Here is a 27,651-nt window from a genome sequence, read left to right as displayed (position 1 = left end):
GCTCCATTGTGCTTTGCTCGTTTTATGTCCATTCAACATATAAGAGCAGTGATCAGGGAGCATGCTTAAGGGTGTTGGAGAATTGGGGACTCGCCACAAAGGAATAACAAGTCCTGCCCTGCGGGTCTCCTGTTTACAATGATATAAACAAATTATGCATAAGAAGCAGATTGAGTGACTGGTTGAAATAATGATACAATCTTAATAAAGCCCAGGCTCTTACAGACACACACATACACACACACACGTATACACGTATATGCACAAAAGGCCCTTAGTCCTTATTCCCTGTCCTATCCACCCACACTATGATAGAGATCACTTCAATTAACCCTGCCTTACCCTGCAGCATGGGTAGTCAGATTATGTAGAACAGTGTGTGTGTGTGTGTGTGTGTGTGTGTGTGTGTGTGTGTGTGTGTGTGGTTGTAGTGGGGAGGGGGGCGGTGGCTGGAACAGACTTCATCCCAGTTGTGTTAATTGAATCCCATTTGGCTGACTGGGGAAAGTGGGCAGGATTGACTTATTCATTCATTTACACTTATTTACACATAGACCAACATAGTCTCACACACTGCTTGATTCTTCACACCTTCATACACACACACCACCGAGGCCCTAGAGGAAAGGTATTATTGAAAAGAGACTGTGGGACATCCCACCTCTCACAGGCCTGTGTGATGCTCTGCTAAACTCCCCCTCCCCCTGTCAGTCATCATATGTATGTGTGGGCTGAGTGGAGCACATATGGGTAATAAGATATTCTCTATGTTTTTCCACATGAAACCAGGGTAGTTGGAGGGAAATATAGAAAGTGACACTAACACAATGATTTATGGGTTTTCTGATTGGTCGTGCTTTAGTTCTGGGCAAATGAAAATTAAAAACTGTGCCAAAAGCTTTTGGTTGAATTGTCGTGAATAGTTATTAACATGATATATATGTGTGTCTTTGTGTTATGCAGGTGCCTGATAATGCAGTAATGGCCTTGGTTCCCAAGCAAGTTACAGCCTACAATTCAGTAAACAACTCCACAGTGTCTCGAACTTCTGCAAGTAAATATGGTAAGTGTACTTATTTCTGGAAATCAAATTTCAGCTGTATCTGTGTCAGAGGCTACATAGATTGAAGTCTGTGCACACTGGTAGAACCTATATGTATATCTTACAGTCAAAAACACTTGATGCTTTATATTTTCAGGGAATGAAAACAAAGACATACATTACTTTTGTCAGATACCAAATTATCAAGCAAATTAATTTCAATAAATACTCTTGATCATACCATTGGTGTGCTTTTAGTCAGCCACTTATATTGATGCATGTAAGCTGACTCATAATTATCCTCACAAGCAAAAGTACACTAGTCTAACAATTATTGGAGAAAATGCAAAAAAAAATTGAGCATGCAGTGGTGGATGTTCCTACCTGATCTCCAGGACCCTGCTGGACAACGGTGACAGACCTAGGAAGACAATACGCAATTTAGAGTTGAAAGGATTTCTAAAACATAACAAGGAACCAAATAGACTCTTTTCTCTGTTGTTCTGGCCTCTTGAGACTCCAAAGTGTGTCCTCTCATCCTTACATGTGTCAGTGTTTTTTCCGCCTGTCCGTCTGCTCTGCGTCTCCTTGAACCTGAGAAACCATCAAGTTAGTTTCTGATCAAAGAGCCAGGCTCACTGGCCACAAACACTTCAGACACATCAAATGTGGTGCCACATTATTAGCATCACCTCATCTACATACGCTCTCACCTCGCCTCCCTGGCTCCAAATTAGACCAGATAGGACAAGGTGAGTGGCGCAACAGAGAAAGAAGGGAGGATGCCAGAAATATCTCCCCCTACAATTTTTTTTAAGGGATTGGCTTCAAACACAAGTCTGATCCACTTTACAACTGGTGTGGTACTTGAGAGTGACTTTGAACTCTCCCTGGGTACAATGGCCAAATAGTGAAGACAGAGACAAGTCTGAATTTAATATAGCTGCTGAAGAGGGGGGATGGTGCAGGAGAGAAAGTTGCGGAAAAAAGTACAGAGATTATAACAAACACCATGTAATATGTTGAGTCAGAGAATGAAAAGAGAAACCTTTGTGTTTGATCTTTTGATGTAATGTTTCCATCAAAAAATTCCACAAAAAACATGACTGTGTGAAGCTGGATCAGAATAGAATCTGATATATGTCTCTCCTGTGTATCCCTGATTCTATTTCACCCTCAGTTTTCTGACTTCTCGAATAAATAATTAACACAAAATGAATTCATTACCCTTTCTCCCTTTATGTAAGTATCAAGTTACATACACAACCTCAAAACAGCACAATCAGTGCTACACTTGTTCAGTGCTCCTAAAAAAAGTTGTAATAAGTAAGTAATACACCCCCAGTTACCGTTAAATATTGCTCACTGAAGTGCCCTATAGGAATGACAGACAAACATCTTCAGTTGATCGTAATCAAATTTGAGTGGTATACACACACAAACACCCTCACACACACATCCTCTGTATCTTATGTCTCCAGCTGTCTCTTTTTTCCCCCCAGTCTCTCTCTGCTATACACTCTTTCCGCTTTTCTCTCTGGAGAGATTGATTTCTGTCACTGTGAAAAACACTCTTTTTTCACTTCAAACCGCACCCACTGATCAATTTTTTTCACACTGTGTAAACATTCATTGAGCCATGTGTTTGGAAATGTCATCGCCACTCCAGCCATTGGGTGGGCCATACATATTTCATCCGGTCCGACACCTATTCGATTTTATGTCAGCCAGCAATGCCATGTCTTGTCCCTGGGAGAAGTAGCCATGAAAAATTAACCATGCACACTTTCTAAAAGTTTCATATCTAATCTCCAAGACCTGTAAATTGGTAGCCACAAGCCAAAAAAACTGTGTTCTGCAGCTGTGACATGCAGGTTAAAGCTTTCCTTGCCTCAGACTTCAATTTAAGTGCTTTATGTTATTTGTTTTGGTATTTGTAATGCCTCAGTGTGATTTTTGCTTTGTTAGCTTTCTTTGAGTTGTTTTCAGTGTACAGTTTTACAGGCTTTCTCTCAGATTATACATCCTAGTAAGACATTATAAACTAAAGGAAGTACAAATGACACTATAAGAAAAGAAAGACTGGTTTTCTGTATGAGTGCTACATGAACTAATGCATGTTGTTCCTCACAGAGAACATGATTAAATACACCGGAAGCCCCGACAGCCTGCGATCCCGTACTCCTATGATCACTCCTGACTTGGAGAGCGGCGTCAAGGTTTGGCACCTGGTTAAGAACCATGAGCACGGAGACCAGAAGGAGGGCGACCGCGGCAGCAAGATGGTCTCAGAGATCTACCTGACACGACTTCTGGCTACCAAAGTGAGTCATCTGTGTTTTGGAAGATCTTGCATTTAATACTAATTTACTTACTGGTACTGGTTCATCTTAAATGTTTTCCTTAGGCTAAATTTACTATTTATTTACACGTGAAACATTTGCAGGGTATATGATTTAACAGGTCAAGACTAAAGCAAAAGTTTAGCTCACTGTCCCAACAGTGCATTTTTAACAGTGTGAGTAATTGTAATTTTCTTGAGGCGGTTGTTCAGGTTAAAGGTTAAAAGGTTACTATAGCCTCCAAACTGTGTTACCATGACTCAGTAACTTTATGTGAATATTCATGATAACTTTGGATAAGTCATCTCAGTTGAAAAGATTATTCAAATGTATTCCATTCCCTTAGGTCAAAAAGAGAAAAAAGATATTTTTGTTTGTTTTCACTTTTCATTACTGTTGTGTTGACACAGCAGCATATCAAAAAGGGTAAAGAAGAAAGACCAATGAAACAAGTTAAGGTGTTTCTGTAATAATAATAAAAAAAGATCAGACAAAAATAGAAACAGCTATAAAATGAGTTTCTTTGAATGTGCCTGCGATAATGACCTCCAGGAAGAAGAAAAAAAGAGTTAATTTGGTTTGGAGGGAAATGTGACTTTGATCCAACAGCTAAATGCAAATGACCAATCCACTACACTAAATCACCTTTTTGCTTCTTTTTTTTTTCATCAAGACATTCATTTTATCAGACACAGACTGAGGCATCAGAGAGGATCTAAGAACGTTCAGGCTGTAATTTATTGATTTGCAAACATTTGTTTGTTTTTTGATCCACTGTCCGCCTTTGTTTAGCAGTTCACATAGAGAAGATCAGCTCAATTCTGTGTATATAAATGTAAATACATAATACCAATAGTCTAAAAGTGCTTTCACACCAATTCTATTTGGTTCAGTTCAAACGAGAGTAATTGAAAATGTCTTGTCTTCATAGATTTGACTAATTTTTTACTATTAAATCCATCTTCTGGTTGTGAACTGTTCAGGAAGAAATTTTAGAATAATCAATCTATATAAGCAATATACAGTATTATACAGTTCATTTGGTAACCACGGTAACATGCATGCATGTCAACACGTTAGTCCAGGAGAATCCGTCACAGTCAAAATCAGTGGTTTGTTGTGCTTGTAGTTTTTTCAGTACGCAATAGCAAAGTCTATTAAAGAGTGTGTGACATAGTGACCCTAAATTAATCCCTCCAGTTATATTAATATTGAAGATGCCTCTTTGTCATCATTCATGACATGCAGTTAATCTGCACATCTAATATACTGTAACTAGTAATCCTAAAAAAACTAATGATCAGTTATTTCTTCATGTGACCTTTGTCAAAGGTTAAAGCACAGAAATCACTGGCTTGACAAACCACCTTAAGATTTATCTCTGTGTATACCTGAGAGAGCACAGGACAGATGTGCAGGCAGATGAGCAAAATCAGGTGATCAGACTCACAATGACAACAAAAACACAAGACACATATAACTTTGTTTAAACAAACAGCAACATATGAAAGAAACTAATAAATAAACAGACTGGAACTGTTGAATAAGAGGCTGGGGGTAAGATGGAGCAGCTGTCACATACACACGACACAAACTGTAAAGCTCTTCACACATCTACACACATGAGCACATGTCACCTCTCGGCCCCTGTGAGCCGCTCTATTTCCCTGCCATTATCCCATTCCAGAGTGCAGGAAAGGGGGCTTCTGACTGCAGACAGCACATCATCTTTGCAGATGGATTGTTTTTGTGAAATAACCAGTTTATCTTGGCTGGCCATCTCTCTTGGTGAGCAATGACTGGGCAGACAGGCAGTGTAATTGACTGCGTTTGGCTTTCACCTTGCCAATAAATACCTCTCCCTGGCAACGCCACTGACGTCTCTCATATTAGCTCCATCAGTGTCACTCTGACTGAGTGTGGGTACAGGGTGTGTTCATGTGTGTGGAGGGGCACAGGGAAGGATTGCGTTTTCTCCCCTCACTTGTACACTCAAGAGTGTGTGTTCATCTGCACCTTGCCGTGTCCCCCTCTTCAACTCTCTATTTCTATTTCGCCGCCATCCCAGCATTCTGATTGTTTGCTTTCCTCTCATTTCATTGAGGAGGCAGATGGCACCAAAACATCCAGATGACACATTGTGTTTAGAGTGCGGTCTAATGACAGGGTAGATGGTCGTGGGGGGATGTGTTGATAGCTTCAGCTCCACAAGGGAACAAGAGAGTCCTGTTATGATGACAGTGTTGATGCAGAAGTCCCCTTTGAGACAGAGGATGACGTAAAATGTCACAGCCTCAGCACTTATAGGTACACAGGGGTTTTGGTATCCACGCACACATATACATGCACATGCAAAACATAAGGTATTCCCTTGCCAGATAATGCAGACTGTCACTTGGAAGGCACGTGGGCTTGATATAGAGATATGTGATTCTATCTTCATAGAAAACGATAAGCTGCTGGGAATGAGGGTCACATAAGAATTATAGTCGTGATTGTCAGACTAACAGGATTCTCTCCTCCCACACTCTCCTACCTCTCTCGACTCTGTGATTCGGTCACCCACTCCAACCCAAATTGGATTTTTATTTGCCAGTGCCTGTACACACCTCATCTGCCACACTCAATGGCCTCTTTTCCTGATAGGAAACCTCTGTCGTTTCATTTCCATCCTTTGCCTCTCGCCTTTTCCCGTGCATCCCATCAGCTCATTCTTTACAAGAGGATTAGATTCTCTCACTCTCTGTCTCTCCCCTCTCTTCTCCTCCTCCTTAAAGTCGCCAACATTAAATCAAATTAGGGTCAATGGTGCAGTGTGGGAGCTAATCCTGCTGCACAAAGAGGCTTAGGAGATGCGCCTCCTGTTCCCAGATATTATTAAAAGTCAGCTATGAAATAACAATTTCCCCCATCAAAGCTGCAAGCAGATTTACGGGCCAGGTCTGTCAGATAGAAGTCACACATATAAACATCGTAGCTGGGGGACAAAGTGACAGGCACTGCACAACAAATATACTCACACAAGTTTATACCAATCTTTCTGTCAGTGTTAGGTATCAGTATGTTGCAAAATCCATTAGACGGTGACAATCTCATTCGTTGGTTCAGTGTTCGCTGTTCAATATGGATACTGGCTCAACATACTGAAACTGTAGACTATCAAAGATTTTTGTAATCCCATACAAGTCATTATTATTATTTCGCTGTTTCCTTTAAGTCCTTTGTATCAGTGTTACAGGCTGTATCAACCAGTTTCTAAGATACAAGTTATGAGTGAATGAAAAATTGCTTTGAGTAATCTTTTTTCTGTCTCTCCTCATCCTCCTCTGCAGGGTACGTTACAGAAGTTTGTGGATGACCTGTTTGAGACCATCTTCAGCACGGCCCATCGAGGCAGCGCCCTGCCACTGGCCATCAAATATATGTTCGACTTCCTGGATGAGCAGGCCGACAAACACAACATCCATGACCCACATGTTCGACACACATGGAAGAGCAACTGGTGAGTAGAGTAGTTTTTGAACTTGAATCTCCACATAACTGCTAATACAAAAACTATAAACTGAAATCAATATTTGCTGCATTATTTTTACATCAGTGTTGTGCCATTTGCACAATTTGTGGCCCTTTTCTTGTTTATATTATCACATTTCACATGGCATTGCCCTGATATTGCCCTGTGTCAGTGCCAAGCTTCACCACACGCCTCTTCCCTTCCTAATATCCATTAACCACAGGGGCATGTAATCTTCATTAAAGCCAACCACAAGGGGCTAATCCAATTGGCTGCCAAGACTCTCCATCTATTATCATGGATAACTGGGCCAAAAAATGCCTGTCACCGGAAATCTCCATAGTGACAAATGTACACTCTCAGGTGACGGAAGAACACCTTTAAATTAATATCCGCTGATTAATTTAGACCACACTGACCTCTATGAGCCCAACTTAAGAGGTTGGTAGGGGTTAAATAACCAACAGTGCACCAGAATGCGGTGAGGAGAGGAATAAAAAGGTGAAGAAAAGGAAGTGAACTCAGTGGGAGTTAAACGCACACTAATATCTCATTAGCCTCCTGGCCTTTGCCAAGATCCCAGCATGCATCACTCAGCCCTAGGCCCAGTAGGCACCACGGAGATGGGTGGATAAAATTGATGTGCATCAAGGGACAAATAGAGAAATGTTGGGAGGAACGGAACGGATAAGAGGGAGGCTTAGGAAAAGGGAGAAATATTTACATTACCGTCCAAGTTTTGGTCCTTTTCAGCATCTGTATTATTTGGCCATTTGCAGAGTGTGTTAAGTGTTTTCTGAGAGCGCAACGGGTCGCTCTTACATTAGATTTTTAATGGAATGGGCTCTCACTAGAGGGATGTGAATGAATAGCAATTTATCATAACGCATCCTCACAAAAAGCCACTTAGATTGCAGACAACAGTTTTTGCTGATGCCACCACAGATATCTTCTCTGTGTGGGATGTGCATATGCCTGTGTCTTTACTCCTCTGGCTGTGTATGCTTACCATAACCTTTAATCGTGTCAAAAGACTGCAATCGTGGCTGCAACAAAAGCCTTTATTATGTCTGATGGTAGAAAATAATAATACCAATGCCCCTCCCATGCAGGGCCCCTGTCCCATTAAACCTACCAAGCCCATCGTCATCATACACACCATTAACTTCAACCCAGGGCCCCTACACATCAGTGCTCCCCTCACCTATCATTCAGGGCTTCCCCACCATCATCAAAGCTCTACTGTACATTCCCAGATGTAGCCCGGGAATACTGATAAAGTATCCCATATACATTTAAACATGTTAGTATATTGTACAGATAGCAACCAGGATTTAATCTAGCCCAGAAAATGTTCTTTGAACCATGCAAATCAAGGTCAAAACACTGCAGAGCACTTTAGTGACTGCATTATTACTAACTATACACCTGCCTATGTCCCTACTTCATCAAGTTATCTGTGTGTATAAGAAAGAATTTTTGAAGTTAACTATGCCTGTGAATTTTCATGCAAGTTTAATTTGGATTAGCAGCAGTGTGTCAATGTCTCCTCTCATCCTCGCTCTTCTGTATTTGTTGTGTGTGTATTGCATGTTTGTTGTGTTGGCCTGCAAATGGGGAGAATTTTAATTATTAAGCAAAACTGGCAGACAAACCCCTCTTGTCTGCAAGCAGAGAAGCACCTATCTGCAGTAGTGCCATAATCCCATCCCACTCAGGTTGCAAATGGCATCACTTTTTTTTCACAATTTTCTGAAATCATTGAAGTCATACATCATGTCATTTACAGAAAGTTTTGCATAGTTTTAAGCCCTTTGCCCTGACATAAAGCTTCTGCAGTAAGGCAGTGCAACTTGCCATTCACATGAAAGGTCATGCCTATTTCCCCACTGAGGTACAGTTGGAACAGTGCCCAACCAGGTCACCTTTATAAAGCTTCTACTTCAAAACTCAGTTTGCTGCATGAAAGGGGTCAGGCTTGGTCAGTTCCCTGTCTGAGTTGTAAAGCCTTGAATTGGATGACCTGGATCATAACATCTGTGACCTTCTGCCTGGCAATGCCCAGCAACTTCATCAGGCCCATCTGCAGGAGTGAGACAACATCCCACAACTGCAGATTAAGAGGTTCACAGGCTCTCTGTGCCAGAGGTGTCAATCAGTGCAAACTGCAAGAGGTGGTTAGACATGCCAGTGAAGGACATGTTTTATTATTTTCATCGGAGAGTTAATCTTTTTTCAAAATATTTAAAACCACGCCTACCAGATAGTAAGCAGAGCTTTCAGTAGTATGTGTGGTTTGCTGTTTGACAGATACATTTGTGAATTCTGGTCATTAATCTGGTTCTACTTGAAGAAAGATTAGCAGAGGTGATTTTATATACTGTAGAACCTCATCAGTAGTCCTGGAGCACAAGTGTATTCTGAGCCATGCAATGCACTAAACCCTGGTGAGTAAAATTAATAAAGCAATTGTAGTAACAATGTCTAATATTAACTTATTATAGAGAGTAAATCTGCTTTTTTACTATACCACATACTTTTATTCAATCAGTTTGAATTGACTGCACTTTGTAGTACTAAATCGATGGACTGAGGAATAGTCTTTTAATAAAAGGGCTTTTTCTGAGTCTGCCAGCGTAATTCCTCCAGGATAAGAGATGTCCTTGATCTTGGCAGCTGATATTTAACCTAATCCCTGACCAAAAGGACCGATCATGGTCATCCTTCAGATTCCTGAAACTACTCAGCGTGAGTTAGCTGCAGAAAATTCGGTGCTTTTCTATTGTGCCCAGTTTCAACACAATAGATATGTAGATGTTATTATGGTGGTCATTTTTAACACACGAAATCATGTGGAGAACCTCATCGTTTTAGCATCTACCTCAAAGCACAGGGCAGCTGGGGCAGACTGTCAACAATAAAGGCAGCCCAGCAGTGGTGTTAATATCCCTTTGATCCATGCACCTAATCCCTCTAGATTCTTTGCTTAGATTAATTTTGAAGTCATAATGCAGAGTTTTTCCTTCGTCTGAGTCCAAATCCTCTTTTGTTAGATTGTACATGTGAATGGCTTTATGGTTGTGGGTGGTTGTGCTAGGATAAATGCTTAGTGGGATGGTAGGGGAGCACTGGTGGTATTTAAATGATTGCATTTCATTTTTTATTGTTTTTCCCCCCTCATTCTTTGATATTGTGCCACACAAAAATGCCAATGCAGGCTAGACCGCAGTGTCTTTTCTGTTTGATTTTTGCTGCATCAGCTACAAGCACATAGCCCAGAGAACAGTAAAGATATAGAGATCCAAGTAGCACTCAGCTCTTTCTTAATACCACCTGAGCCCTTTCACTGCAGCACACCGATAAAGCTGGCCCTATATCTATTCATTTTGGCAGAAACAAGCCTAGCAAGTAAACATACTTGTATATTTTTATTATTCTGGAAAGGCACAAAATAGGACCCTCTTGCACAAACAAGACAATATGAACTGTGTCACTGTGCGGCCCCCAGTGAGGACCCCTGGACACTGCTGGAAAAAATGAGAGCCAGCCACCACCTGGTTTTAAAGATAAAGGCTTTATTGAATTGAGCACAAACATCAAACAGAGCACATCAGCAACAGCAGGGCCCGTGTACTAGCAGTGCAAAGTGAATGAATCCTCGTCCCCCTTCTGGTGCATAATATGTTCATGTCTATTGCCTGGCTGGCTGTTGCAAATATAAAAATGGCTTTAGGGACTTAATCTCAGAGCTGTTCAACCGGATACATACTGTTGTTTTACTTAACACCCTCTGTTCAGTTCTGTGACAGTAAGCTCAAATAGCCATGCAAACACAAGAACAATTTGTGCAAAAGTCATTTTAATGACAGGAAGCCTAACACAGCACAATGTTTGTATTAACTTTGTCTTTTTTGTCTACTTTCCTGCAGCCTACCTCTGCGTTTTTGGGTGAATGTGATCAAGAATCCCCAGTTTGTGTTTGACATCCATAAGAGCAGCATCACAGATGCCTGTCTGTCTGTGGTGGCCCAGACCTTCATGGACTCCTGCTCAACCTCAGAACACCGCCTTGGGAAGGACTCACCCTCTAACAAGCTGCTTTATGCCAAGGACATCCCCAGCTATAAGAGCTGGGTGGAGAGGTGAGCTGTCAATAAAAAGTACACATGCACAGACCAAACACTGGATGGAGCTCTTATGTGAGTGAAAACTTTAAGAAAACCAGGTTCAGTCATATTTCATCTCAACACACACAATGCAATTGTGGCACAGTAATCTATGGGCCATGAAACACAATCCAAATTATAACACAGTGGGAATGGATGGGAGTGCCCAAGGCAAGAGATCTACAGTCCAGAAAAGTCAGTGTGTTGGGAGGGAGTAGAGTGTGTGGAAAAAAGAGAGAGATTTTTTGAAAGTAGCAGGCAGTAATTTGTTAAAATGAGAGTTTTATTAAATTTATTTGTCAGCAAGGGAGGCGAAAAGGTTCTGAATAAAAGATGGGTTACTGTGAAGCGGTTCAGAGTATTTATGTGTTGGTAGCTTTAGCACTAGGGGAGCCTGAGGACAAAAATGTATGTGTGCTGCTTGAATGGGTGGAACCAAATGAGAGGCTTCAGGCTCTGGACCATATTCATTAGTCCTGCGTGTGTCTCAAGTCTCCCATACACATGTATAAGGAAATTGTGATGGTACTTTTCTGATTCAGAGATATGTTTAGGTACTCGAAGCATAAAAATTATTCATGTGGGCAGAGCGTGCAGCGACTGCTGTAGGTGGCAGCATAAGCAGAATGTTTAGTCGCTCTTTAAAATATTTTCAGGGTTTAAGCAGATAATACACACTGTTCCTAAAGACCAGTTATGAAATCTCTGTGCATGTGCAATGATGCCTGCTGTTCAAAGAACTTCTCTCCTGAAAATGATAAAACTGTTACTAGACAAACTACCTTAACATGCCACCCAGGGTGAAGGAACATGCCACCCAGTGCAATGTTTTGGCTCCCTAATATGTTTTAATAGTTTAACAACAATGAAGGTCTAATTTGGATAGTGGTAAATACTTATAAGTAGGATGAGTTCATTGTTGGTTTGTCAATTTGGAGATTTGTTGACAATAAGAAAACAAAAGACAAAATGTCCAACCTTATTTTTTTACTGCTTTAGCAATGTATCATTGCAGTGTCATGAGTGAACACCCTCCATTGGAACTGTGTTATTCAGTTAGGAAAGCCTCAGTAATATAGTAATGACTGAGTAAGAGTGGATCTAGTGCTGCTTCACTCTGTTGTCCAAGCATGCCAATGTCAGGGTCATGCCAGGGAGAGGATTTAAAAAGCAGAATGCAGCAGCTATGAACCAAGACCGGAAAGGGAAAGAATACAAAGTGAACTCTGTAGAGGCACAGAAGAGGTGTCCTTCTCTCTCTCCTTCATGCTGCAGCTTAATTATAAAGATAGGACATCCTTACCTGGTGAGCAGGCTAATGGAAATATTTGTTACTTTTTCTTTGTTACTCTGTAGAGACGAAGCACATGTAGTCCATGATTTTTTACAATGCAGTCTACAAAGATAACCACATGAAATGCTGACATCTGCAGGTGTGCATATTCAGCAGTTTGTTATATTTTTATTTAGGGTTGGTGCAGTTGGACAGAGCCATGATATCCCAGAGCTTTTAACTTCTAATGTTGATGTTATATTTATTTGGGGTAATTTGTGAAGTGAAGCGAGTTTGTGCGATGTTGACAGACAATGACAAATGCATCACGGCTGTCATGACAGTATTTGTTTACATTATGTGTTTGCATATGGATCAGTACATTTGCTTGTCTAATGTTTTGTGGCTTTTTGATTAAATTAAAAGCAAAATATATTACATAGCTAATAATTTATCACAATATACTATATCAATATACTATATCAGTACTAGGTCTTAAAAGAGTATTTTAAAATACCCTAACAAACTTGTCTATCTACTTGTCTTGTCTACACTTGATGCATTGTGACAGCACGTCACATAAACCAGTTTCTTTTTTTCAGAGACAAAAGTTGGACACCACTTTATCAAAACACTGGATTTTAGATTTGTGGGTTTTTTTGTTTGTTTGTTTTTAATATATTAAAAAAAAAACTTTTTTCTGTAAACAAGCACACCTGGTCTCTACACTAACAATTCCCTACTAGCAGCTCCCTGCAACTGCCCTCCAGCACTGAACAGGTGTTGATGTGTGTGTGACCTCTGTGCAAAGGCTATGAGCAACACCCACCTGCCTTTCCTTTGCTCAGTTTGCTCTGAAGAGTTGCTTCCTGACAAATACTGTCTCTCACATACACATGCACAGTAAGAATTATCCAGCCAAACACGGGCCTGTCCTCGAGCGGCTGGAGCTACAGGATTTTAATATGTAAATAACCTGCTTTAATTAACATAGTTGATGGGGGCAACACAGCTGCTACTGACAGTGACTGATTGCCTTTACCTCATTGCAGTGTATGTGTTGCAGTGTTCAAGGTTGAAATCCAAGGCTTGTCAGTGTCTACTATGACTCCATTTCAGTCATGTTACTATGCAACCCACTTGTTGTCTCTTTGCTACATGCATTAAATATCTTCAAAGAACTGCAAGGAGTAAATAAGCTCTGAGGAAAAGGCGGCACTGCCTACATTAAAACACAGCACTGGGTGTATTCCCAAATCATTTACAGTTTTTCTAACAATGTTCTCAGCAGTAAACATGTTTCTAACAAGTGTTTGCTTTGTTTTACCTCCCCCTCTTTTTCAATAGGTACTACTCAGACATTAATAAAATGCCAGCGATCAGTGACCAGGACATGAACGCCTACTTGGCAGAACAGTCACGGATGCACATGAATGAGTTCAATACCATGAGCTCTCTCAGTGAGATTTACTCCTATGTGGGCAAATACACTGAGGAGGTATGTAATACTTTAGCTGAGATACAGTGCACATCTAGACAATATCTGTTCACACAACCATTGTTTTAGGAAAGACTTGAAAAACTGTGAACCTGTCCTTTGAATTATATGATTAATTATGCCCTAAAGAAACCCATGCAGTCGAGGTTGATTTAATTTTTCCTGCATGCATAGTGTCTCGAATACTCTTCTTTGGCTGTGTAAGGCTCAACATGATTTCCCTTTTATTGGGTCAGCCCCTTTGTTGAACTGCAGTGACTTGCAAAAGGACTATTTTCATTGTTCATCCCATCCCCAGTGAAAAATACAATCTTTAAATATCCAACCTCTGTCAGCATGAAAGGTGTCTCTCAAATGTTTGTAACTTACTCCTTGGCGAAGGACGGCAGCTGTAGTCTGCTTGGATTCCGGCAATCACAGAGTGACAGAAAAAAGAATCAAAATATATGTTTCAACAATCATTGGCTTGGCAAGAAATGTCAACATGCTTTTTCCCTGATGCTTCAGAGCGACATGGAAGTAGCATATTTAACCATATAGTGAAGAATTTGAGTGTCCTTGGTAACACCTATGAATCCAAGCTGTCAGCAGCTGCTGGAGGAAGCTACACCCACCTCAGAGCCACCTTTTAAGACTACATGGAGTGCCTATTTGACGCTAAAAGGGTGTGTTTCAGTACCACTAAAGCTTTTTTTAGGGTTGGCATCTGTGTGTTGGCAGTTGTCAGTACACCCAGCAGTGATACAACATGTCATTAGAATGCTGAATTTATTATAGTAGATATTGCCTACAGGAAATATTGAAATAGGCAAACAAATGAAAATTTTTAAAAACACTGCACGATTCTGTTATCACCCTCCATTAGTAACAATCATATCCAAACTGAAATTGATAGCACTTCTGTTATGCTTAGTACATCCAGTAATGTCTTTGTGTGTCTGTGTTTACTTTACTGTCCTGCTGGCAGATTGTGTGTGCACTGGAGCAGGACGATGCAGCCAGGAAACAGAGGCTGGCCTTCAAGCTGGAGCAGGTGGTGGCCTTCATGAGTCTGGAGAGCTGAGGACCGCACTTCCCAGGGCGCACTGGGAAGAGACCCCGTCAGAAACCGAGCCGTGCCTGAGCGAAGACCTGTCCCCATCTTTTTCATCATGTGACTTCCTCCCTCCGCCTTTCAAAGATGATAACTTCTTCCTTGACCTTTTTTCTGCTTCCTCTTCCCCCAAGAAATATTTTTGTTTTCCTCATCCACTCTGCTGCATAGACTAGTTTACCTGAATATCTGAGGGGTGGTTCAGAGCTGAGGTTGACGTCTCCCACAGTGCAATGCAGGGGATCCCTCAGCTTCACCACAGGGAGAGCTTCAAGGGGTGATTGCTGGAAAGCTGGCCATATTGGCATACTTCAGTCCCCCTGATGGAAGAAAAGATGGGAAAAAAACATTTTTATGTTGCCTTCAAGAATTTACACTAAAAACCATTATGTTGGGAGTCCATTTTGTTGAGAACTTTTTTCAAAATAGGATAGATAAAATAAAACCATCTCTAGAGTCCAGTTTATTGTAGTTCTATATTCAATATACGGAATCAAGAGGAAATATCAAAAATGATGACTGCAAGCCAAATGAACACCTCTGAAGAAAATTAATGCAAGGTTGGTTTGCCAAGTTTACACTGTACCTATGAGCAAAGCATACATATCTGCGAAATTTGGGGTGAGTCCAGGCAAACCTAGAATGTTCTTTCAATGTAGCTGGAGTTGTATTTAAGATAAAGACTGATGGGGGGGTAGGAAAGGATTAGTGCTTCTCTGAACTTTTCCTTTATTGAAACTTGACTCTTGACACTTAAACTTTACAAACCAGAGCATCCCCAACCTATAGCCCTTTGCAACATTCGCACATTTTTCCTGCCCAGCGTACATTTACTTAAAAGAAAATGCTCATGATTTCTGCTTCCATCTGGCTTATGTGGCTACTGCAAATTAAACTATTAGACAAAACCCTGGAGGCCCCGACCTAAGTTGGATCCTCTGTAAGAAGCACACAACGAACTCTGGACGACAGTGTTTTGACTGCTAATCCAACACCAGGAGCAGTCTTTGTCTGGCTCTTGCCACTTCCAATCTTGTGTCGCCATGGCGATGGTCTATCAAAAGCACACACACATGCACAGATACATACACAATCAGCAGCTGCCCAAGATCCTGACTGCCCAGATATCTACGCCAACCCTGGAGGAGGTAAAGGGAAGAGCTGACTGAAATGAACTGGGTAAGAAACTGCTTGCTCATTAAAAATAAGAGGAACGATTCAGTACAGTGTAGCCAGAGACGGCTGACTGCTACCTAAAGGGGCTCAGTTGAGAGAGAGTAGCACTTCTTTCCCAGGATGTTCTTATTTAAAGACTTTTGTGTGGAGAAATCAAACAAGATGGACTTAGTTGGTCAGCCAAAAACCAAAGGAGCTTGAAATTTTCAAAACGGTCAAAAATGTATTTGTAAAGTGCCACTGAGGAAATGAGAAAAATGGACTATATGTAAAAGACAACCACTTCTTGGACAAAAAAAAAACTATTGTGTCTGGAACTTTAAGAAACCTGTGTGATTTTTCTGACCTCAGTGTGTCGAGGTGAGAGGCTGTGTGGGCGAGGTGATATGATCCTCCTTTCTCTTTCCATCGCCCCGGGTTTCTCCAGTTCTCGGCACACCGTTCACCCTTGTGTCCGGCTCCTGACTAGCCAGTTTTCTTTTCTGTTTTGCACAAGCGTTGGAGATGGTAGCTAGTTGCATACGGCAAAACCCCAACTCTTGAGTGTGTAACTGTTGAGGCGCGCTTGTCTGTATTAGTGTAGTTGTCCTCAGTGGCGGCAGGGGGCGGCCTTCTCCATGCCTCAAAAAAAAAAAAAAAAAAAAATCTGAAAAACGGAGCAGGAACAGAACAAGAAGTGAGCATCACGGCAGGATAAACAGAAAATGATAGACATTAAAAGTAGATAAGACTTGTTGGATGTGAACCCCCACTACGGGAGAGAGCGATTGAAAGAGAGATGATGGAGGCACCCTCCGTACCTTTTGACCTCTGCCCTTTCTTTTGCCTTGACAACGTGCCCCATGTGGTGATGTGAATGTGTGAAGACCGCCCTAGGTCCACCTTGGGTCTTTTATTGGCTTTTTAAGCGCATGTAAAACGTAAACAATTTAAGAAACTTATTTAAAAAAAAAAAAAAGAAAAATAAGAAAATTAAGCCTTGCAATGATGATGTGGATGTGTTCTTTTATCTTTCTTTTGCTTGGAAGAATCGAGATGGAAAAAGTGGATTGTTCATGTAATAAAAACTATAACTTTCGTTTAAGGTGGAACCTTTATCCAGTTCAAACCCTACTGCAGAACCTCATGCCCATGGTTTTTGTGAAGTGTTAGATGCTAAATAAACACAGATATTATATACCCTTGCATGTTGACCTATTTGGATGGTATGAAATGGAACTGTCTTGCTCAAAGATATTTATGTACTTCTACTACTACTACTAGGGACTTTAAGTCATTTACAAACCAACTGTTCATTTTAAGATTATTGATCCCACAAAGAACAACACAATTACCATCTTTCTTGTCCTGTTTCCAGTGTCCTCCATTATAGTCCATCAGTGTTTTGTGACAGCTGTGTCTTCTCTGTGGTTTAAGTTTTGCTACACAGAAGATGCAAGTAGAGTCTTGCTCTGTCTTTGCTGCTATTACATCTTGTTTTAGCGTTGTCTTCTTAATTAAAAATCATAAGCTTTTTTTTCTCCATCAGTTGAGCCCAGAACACAAAAGAAACATTTTGCGTGATGAAGCCCTCTTTTCGAATAAAATAAAAAAGAGGGGCATTCATGAAAACAAACAGATCAAGTTCAACAGAGGTTCATTTCAAAAAAGTGACAAAATACTGCACCAGTTTGCCCCCATGTATGTCACAAAATCCAGATGTTACTATCCCTTTCAATGTCTCTTCCAAAACACCTGAAAGAAACAATGTATGAATAAGGTTTATCCTATAGATGAACAACATTCTTACAGGAGAGACACAAAAGGCTGATAGTAAACTCAGTTTGGCAGGTGACTGGTTCTTAGCCCTTATGTCAAATGTTTGAGATATTCAAGTCATTGTCCATTAATTGCTATCTGCAGCTTTACAGTATGATGAATGTATGTTTCAACTTGGAGGGGTACATTCACAAGGTGTTTGCTGGACACGTTATGTAGTAAACATATCAAACACATTAATATCTGGTATTTGAAGATGAGGGGGAATGAGGAATAATTTCGCAAAATTAATGGTTAATTTTTTAGGATTAATACTTTAAGAAATACAAATGAAACTTTTGAAAACTAAACTTATTTCATTCATGTAGCTAGTATACTGTGTCTACATACCACAAGTTACCCCTCAGAGTCCTGGATTGTCATTTGTGAATCTGCCCCCCAGTGCAACATCCTGTCTTTCATTTCTCCCTGACCCATCCCTTCTCCTGCAACAAAAGGTTGTCTGCTAGTAGCCACCTCGTGTTGCCAAGAGCACAGATAAAGTTTCCACCTTCAAACGTTTTGTAGGAACTAAAAATGTCCTCCTAGCTCAGTGTTATAGCAGGTGTTACAGAAACATGCTAGAAAAGACTTTTACTAGACCATATTTGAAAGATAAAGAGTATCTTATCAAGAGATGAAAACGAAACCTGGGGGATATAAGGCGAGCTTCTCTAACTTTGTTATAATTAATTGTATACCTGTGTATGTAAATATAATGCATTCCTATTTTGCAGTCAAGAACAAAATACTATTTGTAATATAGAATAAACTTTATTATGAAACCAAGCATTTCATGATTGTTTTTGTTCTTTTGTGTTGGTTTGCTAATTGACAGCAGCTACATTTGGAAAACACCATGGTCTGAATATAAAAGTACTATGAGCCAAATTTAGCTGCTCTGGGAAACACAAGGCCTCCTGATAAATATTTAAAGTTCCCGTCAACCTCTACGTGAGCTTCTAACTGGGGATGGAGCGATGCCAACAGTTTGCTGAAGTCACCAAAATCTCAACAAAAAAACAAAAACCTCTAAAAGGGTAAGTTGTTGTGTGCACTAGCAGATGAAAGAAAACTAACACAGACACTTGGGGAGATGTCAGTCCTTTGTGTTTCACCACACAGTCCTGAGATCACGTACAAGCTGACGACATCTCGGTGGGTGTACTATGGCAGTATAGTGGCTTTAAATTAAATATTGTGGCCACCGTTTCTAACACCAGTCCAAGCCATAAGCTACTGTATACATACTGTCCAACACCATACCCAGTGTTATATTAAACTTGATGCAATAACCAGTGACAAATAAAACATGATAAAAGCTTTCAATTACAGACCAGACTGTGTGTCAGCTAATGGCTCTAATTTTCCTTTCCATCCCAGTGACAAGTGGTACATCAAACAGGCTGGGTGTTCAGGGATGTTGTGGCCATCTCAGGTCTCCTGCTGTCTGGTGCCAGACAGAGCAATAAAGAATATCTACACACAGATGTGCAGAGATGCATAACAAAGAGCCATGTCCATTTTACTCTGGGATTTCTTATTTTTCTTTGTGTTGTCTGAATGCATGTCAGACACCAGAGCAAACTGAACTATATAGTAGTAGGACGAGACCTCTACCATGAAAAGATAAATGATGTACATCAACATATTTAAGAAAAGTCACCATGACATGCCACTATGTATCAGAATCCGTCAATGGCAGTAATGATCAATGAAACTGTCAATGTAGTCATGTGACCAATCCTGGTAAATCTGTCATCATATTTACAATCTGCCAAGGTGACAGCGTGCCTGGATATTAAAGAGAGTGGGAGATGACACTCTGATTGGTTTACCGTGTGTTACGGCCAAAACACGCCCGGGACTTAAGCAGTGGTGGCTGGTTTATGCGGGGCGCTGGAAATATCTAGAGAAAGTTTGCTTAAACATAGTAAATATAAATTAATTAGATAATGCTAAATAATTATGAAATAAAAAGTATTTGTTTGTAAAATGTGCCTGTTTGTCTCTCAGCACCTGTCAGCATTCATTATAAATTGATTATTAATTTCTATATGTACTTCCTGTGTGCACCGCTGGCCTAATGGGAGTCAATGTAAGCATAGACATATTTATTATGTCTATGAATGTAAGTCCTCAAATTTATGATAAGCACATGACATGAAGCTGCTCTCTGATTGGCCTCCCTCTGTTTCCCCACGGACACGCCCACTTTTATTGGCAGCGAATTGTTGATGTTTTAAGTCTTTTAAATTCTGGCTGTCTTTCACGCCTTCCTGTCAGCTGTAGTTTCAGGAGATTACTTTAAAGTGGAGCCGCGGAAATTGAAGATTATTTGTATTATTAATTTCTATACAAAAACATAATTTCACAAGACTTTAACTAGAAGACAATAAGAGGATAAAGCAGTTTAGACTGGACCGGCTTCAGCAGCAGCAGGTGATGGACGACGGGCTGAGACCCGGAGCTTCTCCCGCTCCTGTTATGATAAACGGAGCTAGCTAGCTGGATGTGACTTATTCCTTGCTATTGCTTTATCTGTTTGCTCATTTAAAGTGTCAGCACTGAAACGTTGTGGACAACGACAGGCGAACAAGACCTAAAACATGTCTCTGAAAAAATGCAAACACTAAAGTAGCTGCAGCCACCAAGACAATAGCATTCAAGCTAAGTTGTTTTTAGCAGGCTTAGCATTGCTGAGCCCTTTCTGCAGCTGGCCACATGTGGACCTCCGCTATGCCAAGCTCCACAAGAAGAACAGATTCAGTCAGTGGCTGCATCCAGCAGCTCCAACAGGACATATAAAAGATCTGGTAGTAGCTGCATTCCTCTTATTAATACTGTAAACGGTTAAAAAGACCTCTATAAAAAGACATAACTATGAAGTGCAGAAAATTTAAATACGTAAATGCAGGATAAGAAATGATGGAAGTAATTTTGACTATTACAGTTGATTTGGGGTTCATTATTAAAATAAGAAGTTAAATAAGTTATGCTTCATCACAGCAGTGTATAGGTATAGTGCTTAATGCGCCATCTATTGTCATGTTTAGATATTGCAACAACTAACATATTACAGCAAAATCAGGACTGAAGGCACAATAACTAATATATATATGGTGGTGTCTCTTTTTAAGCATTTTACCTTATTGATAACTCTGCTTTAACTGCTGGTAACTTTAGGTGATGTGAGTGAAATGGGTATTTTATCATGTCTAATTATATTTTTTTATTCCTCTCTCTGTGGGTGTGAGATACCATACTGGGACAAACCAGGGAACATTATAGTGTGTTGTGTTGTTTTTAGATTAGTTTTCCTTTATTTTTATTTTTTTTTCTATGGTATGAAGTGGTGCTATGGTTTGTTTGACACTAACTCTAGGACCACCAACCATCAAACTGCGCCCCCCCAAACAGTTTTGTCACCAGCCGTCACTGGACTTAAGTCTGACCCTTTTCCGCCGTTAAAATAGCAAAAGTGGATTTGGATACGCCCAAAAGGCACTTGCACCACGCGCTTCACGCCTTGCGCTATAGATCGTTATAATAGGGCCCTAAGTATTGAAATTGATATATTTTTTCACTGCACTGGAATAAAGAAGCTAAGGTTTGGAATAAATCTTCGCACACTCATGCTCCGAGTGTACAAATAGTAAATCAGCAATCATACTGTGAAAGACTATCTTTCTAAGAGCAGGGATGTAGTCTAGCACACACTGATGACATCCAAACATTGTCATTACAGTAAACCGTGGTTGATTTTGGCTTACAAAGCAACCTCCCCACCCAATGACAAACCATTTTATATTGGGCAGAACAAAAAATAAACATATCTGCCAGTAAGAACAGAATGAACAAAGTTGGGCCAACAAATCAGCTACAATCCACTTGACTGGTTCAGTCTGTGTGAACCAGTAGATAGTAGCAGTAGATATTAAATGTACTGTACAGAGACAGGTGTTCAAGTGTTTGTATCCATTGTCCATTATACTCCTAACACTACCATTTCTGACAGGGCTAAATATACATCATCAATAAATATCATCCAGATGTGAATTTACAGACAACTTCCTAACTTTTAGAATTTTTCCATCCCAAGTTAGATTTGATAGTTAAAAATTGGCCAATAATGAATAATGAATTTGCTCATTAATGAGTAAGACTGGCTCACTGGGTCTGGACCTCTCATTGTGTTTGACTCTAAGTCAGCCTGTGATGCAAATGCTGCTTAGCTCCTAATCTGAGTTCAAATCCGAGGATCTTATTTATTGTCAAGAAGCAGGTTACAATAGCTTCTCTGGTCTAATGAGAGGTGTTTCCTGACATGATGTAACCCTTGTCATTATAATGCAGGGAAAGCACATTTCCACTGCCAAAAATAATTAGGAAAAGATTAGTTGAACCTGTAAGCTTCTTCCACTTGAAGCCAATCTAGAAGACCTGAAGCCATTCAGGAAATCAAAGCGGGAAAGCCTGCCTCTAAGCACATGTCAGTCTACAAAGCTTAGCTGTAGTTCTGCTAATACTGCAGTAAATTCATAGCTGCTTTATTTTACCATACAATCTGCATTATTCAACATCATACATCAAAGGCAGTCAAAATACACACTTGTCATTTTCTGTTTTCTTGTTGAATGGCTCATCAGCTTGGTTATCTCACTAACACAGCTTCCACAGAATTTTTTTTTTTTTTTACATATATCAGAACCCCAATATAACAAGGCCATCTTGAAACACCTCCACATGACAAATATGACTTTCAAAGTAGGGGTAAGCTAAGAAAAAAAAAAAAAGAGAAGTAAATGGAAAACAGGAGTGACAGATTGGGAAATAGAACATTCTGTGTAGCAAAGAAGGGCTGGGGAAGTGTGAAGTGTAGAAAACAAAGTGACGACCCGCTGGAGGGGTATGCCCATAGATGGGAGGCTGCGGCACTCCAACAGACAGAGCAGTTGATGGGGAGGCAAGATTGAATTGGCCCAGTGTCACCCTCCATATACCAACCAGTGAACTGGGAGTAATGGGTGAGAAATAGAAAGAGTGAAGGTGGAGGGAGAGAGAGAGAGAGGTAGAAAGGAGAGGGAGGGCCGCCAAGTGTCACCCTAATTTTCTGACGAGAGAGCTGGGAATAATGGAAGGGAGGAGAGAGGCAACTCTGAGGGGTGATGGGTTGAGAGAGGTTGGATGGAGGTAGCGAAGGGGGCAGGATGATAGAGAGTCAGCTATGATTGCTTTGCACCGGGGGTGGTTTTCCACACTCCCATGATCACCACAGCCCTTTCACCCTAAACCCCCACCCTGCCGTCACATCCACATACACACAGATGTGATGTGGCCATGGAGAAAAAAAATAAAAGATTATGGTCTGTACACATGGAGATAGAGTGATGGACGCACAAGGAGAAAAAGAGAGAAGTTTGAGGCAATCAGTGTTAGAGGGCATACAGGGTTACGGGACTGGATAATCAATATGGCTGAGCCTGCTGCTTTGGGGACTTGAACCCATATTCATTCCCTGGCCACCTCAGCCTAAAAGACTTATCTTCAAGAGAAGAGACTATTAGATTTACTGTCAACAGAGCAATTCAAAAGATTAATATCACTCCATCAGCTGTTGTGTCAGTTCTCTCACAAAAAAGACACGCATGGGTAACAGGTCCAAAAGGGAAACTAGTGTGACGTTGGAGAAAAACACAAGGAAACAAATGTTAAAGAATTGGAAGTGGCATGCTGTGCACATAATGGCATACTGACATATGGAGACTGCAGAGAACATTACATGTCCATCATTTACAATGATGGCACATACAGCTCAGTTATCTTGAGGTATAAAAACACTTCAAGCTTAGTAATGGTTTGGCCTGGCTAATGGTGCCAGCCTGTCTCCTGTCTGTGATGTATCTCTAACACTCAATGGCTTTGGAGCATAAAGACGGCAAAGGAAAAGAAGTGGATTTTATCTGAGACTTAGAAGTGTCAAACTGTACAAGATGCTATAAGCTTAAACCTTTTTCATCATCTTTTCTCCTTTACACTTTTTTTCCCCCTAAAAGGTTGCATCTTAAAGTTCACTCATCTTTCATACCACAGAATGTCTGGAAGCTATTAGCGTTTTTTAATGACTCTGTAACACTAAAACAGTTAGTTGAGCAACTGCAATAACTATGAAAAATTGAGTTAAAATATTTTGGCTTTTGCTATAACATCCTGTCAAAAAAAATTTAAATAATCCATTCAATCTCTTTCCTTGCCAAACATAGTTATTAGAGCATCTGGGTATTGCCTGTGATTTGGAGTTTTGGAGGGAGGTTTCTGGTGTGGCTCCCTGTCATGTGGATAACTGGATATTTTGTCTACTGCCTGAATAGCAGGATGGATGAATTGATGATAGGACTGCAGCCTGGACATTGGTTGACGGGTCTAATTTCGGCAGTGGACTCGGAGATATTGACAACTGCACATGAGCAGATGGGAGCAATTACCGATATTAGTCTATTCTCCTCCGTCTGCTCTGTCTTGGTAAACATTTGTGTTGCTGGCAGCAGCAGGGAAAGAGTGGGAAAGAAATCAGACGGACTCAATGTTAAAGCCAGGAACACCCCTAAACAGTACAGATGGAGACTGAAGAAGTCCGAGTTCAACAAAAGGTTTGAGAACAAAGACGCTGAAGTAACCTTCAAGCTGGGACAGGGTGTGTTAAGTATGCGTTAGTTAAATCAATGAATACAACCAAGTGTGTGATCATTCAGCTTACTGCATAAGAATCTAATATTAGGAGTCCAGTTTATGTTCAAATTATGTTTTCGATACATAATTCTTCTCTTTCACCAACTACGACCCTCTGACCACCACCACTGATAAATCAGCTGCACCGTACAGAGTCTAGACACATCCTGTTATGCTAAGAATTGCCACTGATCTTACAGAACCCTGCTTCTGCCCACACTCAAACACACACATACTCTCACACACACACACAAATACACTACATGCTCTGAAGTCCTCCTTTATGGGCTCCACAAATCTTCTCCCCCATTTCAGCTCCTAATCAATAACAACCATGCAATTCGTTCTAAATTGCACATTTGCTCCCCGGGCTCCAGCACCATATGCTCTCACCGAAACACGAATTACCAAAGCTGTGTGAGCCTATACAACATAGTAAATTGATTATCTGGTGGAGAGGTACATTGAATTTATTATTACTTTATTGTCCGCTTACATGTCCAGCACGTTCGTCCTGTTGATAATGGATTATAACTGTGCAACAGACAGGTACGAATCCAACAATCCCACTGCTGCATAAACACGGCAACATTCTTAAGCTACAGGAAGAGGAAATGCTTTTCAGAAAGTAATTGATTTTGCTCAATGCTGCAACAGATGTACGCTTTACTGTTCTTCCTCATGTTACAAACTATCACAAAACCCTCTTTAGCCATGAATTATACCATTGCATTCAAAACATGTAACAAAAGCAAACTTTCTAATTGTAAATGTATAACAGCCTACTGGTTGTTTCACATCTGAAACTACTGTTTGATGGAGCATCTTTTAGACCAGTTCTATACACTCACAACAAAAAACACTTCATATCATGTAATAATCATCCTCTCAGCTCACGTGGTTGCTACAAGGAATAGTTCGACATTTTGCTTCTTTGCCAATTTTCTTGGCTGATCACAGCAACTTCCTAGAGTCTATTGGTTGCCTGGCAACCTCACAACACCAACAAGACTGCAAGTCATCCCAATATTCCGGCACGTAACCCTCTGTGTTATTTTTACACTTTGTGAAGATTAAAAGTGAGCTTTAGTTTAACTAGCTTTAAATGAAACCGTAGTTACAGATAGCAAAAGTTACTTTTTAGAAATAAGATTTTTATCCAGTCATAGGATGACAAATATTAGACATCATGCTATTTGGTATTCACAGTGGTTTGATTTTTTTTCGTATTCATTGCTTCATTCAACAGATGCAATAGTGGCATGAAACAGAAGGGGTTATCAAATGCATCACTGCTCCCATGCAGCATAAAAATATATATTAAAAATATGACAACATTTCTCCTGTTTAGTACATAATAAAACACTGTTTATGATATTACATATTTGAAAATTGAAAAATCATTAATCAATCATTGTCAGAAGAATCAGTGTTTCTGAGAGCTGCTCCAGTGGGCTAGCAGACAAAGGGCAGCCCTCTATCATAGCCAGCCACCTGTGGGCTTTTGTCCCTGGCTCAGGCACGCCACTCATACTCCCATGTTAGACTGTCTACAATGGACGGGAGCCCATCAGATGGGGTCTGTGCTGGCCCATCTCTGTGGGCTGACAACTGCATGATCCACAAAGAAGAATCCCACCAGACGCAGTCAAAAAGAGATGAACACAAATATCCCCCACAAGCCCTTTAAACAAAACACACCATTCACGAACAAAGCTGTGCACGTTTTCACAGCTTCTCCCGCACCAACATTATGAATATGAATGACCCTCTGGCTCAGACTTTAGCAGGCTGTGCCATTCTGCACGGCGTTCAAACCCTCAAGATGTCAACACAAAGACAGAAGGGCAAACTGAGAAACAAATCTGACAACACAGTGTGGGCTATAGGCACTAGCCAGCTAAAAAAGAGCTTGTCCTAGTATTGTCCAAATGTGTTTTATTTAGCAGAGCAAATCTAAACAGGGTGCACTGACTTCCACAATGCAGTAAATGCCCATGTGGTGTTCTAAAAGTAGGTATTTCAAGGGGATGACTATTCAAGACACTTGTGACGACAGCTTGCTGAGAGGGTACAGATTGCAGAGGGGTAGGAACGATGGCAGAAAGATCGTCCTCTAATCCAATTCAGCGGCAGCCATTTGAATAATTGATGTGGGGACATAAATTGGTCCATTCCAGATGTCCCCTGCTCCCTTAATCAATACTGATTCCCTTAATCAATGGTTGGCTGGCCAGCCCAAGGCTTTGGCTGTTCTCCCCCTGCACAGCCATGCTGCAGCCAAAGCTTCCCACAGTCTGAGTCACAGGTGGTTGGCTGCAAAGTGGCTGTTTGCGGTGATAGGCTCTGGGTAATTGAGGCTCTTACCCTTCGGGGCTGCGGTGGTGAGAGTGGTGATGGGGACTGCAGATTGGTTTGGTGTCTGGAGGAGGCACATGGCTTCCACTGGGAAATGACTGTAGAGAGATTCCAAGACTGTCTTGAAAAGAAAACTTTTCTCATGTACAGACTGAATTGATTAATTAAAATGAGGACAAACATGGGAGGATACTATGTTGGTAGCTAGCTAGACTGATCAGTCAGTCAGTCTTATAGATGGAGCCAAGGGCATGGAGAAACTCTCACGCTGCATAAATAACCTGAACCTGTTCATTTTCATGCTAATAATCTGCTAGCGTAGACTGACAAATAGAGTCCGTGCACAGGCAGATAATGGTGGGCAGAGGGAGCTGTGTGCCAGGATGCCAGGAAAGAGTGCAGCACAGGACTGCGTGACAGCTGGGTGGCACAGCTGGGGGAGACAGATAACCCACAGACTGTAGGAGCTTACAAAACAGCCACATCCCTCCTCAGAAGACTGAACATAACTTCACCTGGCTCTGCTCTCTCTTCCTCCCTCTGTACCCGTCGCTCTTGTTGTCCTACTAAATGCCTCTCTCTTTGAAGATGCCTCCCCTTTTCTATCTTCACAATCCCTGCACCCGTTACATCCCTCCTATTTTCAATGTCCTCTTCATATCT

General features: G+C 40.8%; 1 protein-coding gene across 3 annotated transcripts in view; it reads left to right on the top strand.

Annotated features, from left to right (window-relative positions):
* Nucleotides 1–15,673, top strand: part of plxna4 (plexin A4) — a 200,823-nt gene extending 185,150 nt beyond the window's left edge. For all 3 annotated transcript variants that reach the window (XM_053313947.1, XM_053313945.1, XM_053313946.1), the window contains 6 exons: nt 964–1,063; nt 3,176–3,366; nt 6,717–6,886; nt 10,828–11,040; nt 13,685–13,835; nt 14,803–15,673. In XM_053313947.1, coding sequence (XP_053169922.1) covers nt 964–1,063; nt 3,176–3,366; nt 6,717–6,886; nt 10,828–11,040; nt 13,685–13,835; nt 14,803–14,898 — 921 coding nt within the window. In that variant the 3' untranslated portion in view covers nt 14,899–15,673. The remainder of the gene's footprint in view (nt 1–963; nt 1,064–3,175; nt 3,367–6,716; nt 6,887–10,827; nt 11,041–13,684; nt 13,836–14,802) is intronic.
* The last annotated feature ends 11,978 nt before the right edge of the window (nt 15,674–27,651 follow it).

This window comes from Scomber japonicus, chromosome 23 (assembly GCF_027409825.1).
Source record: "Scomber japonicus isolate fScoJap1 chromosome 23, fScoJap1.pri, whole genome shotgun sequence".
Lineage (NCBI taxonomy): Eukaryota > Metazoa > Chordata > Actinopteri > Scombriformes > Scombridae > Scomber > Scomber japonicus.
The sequence above is the reverse complement of the archived record's forward strand: the minus strand, read 5'-3'. Positions and strand labels throughout refer to the sequence as shown.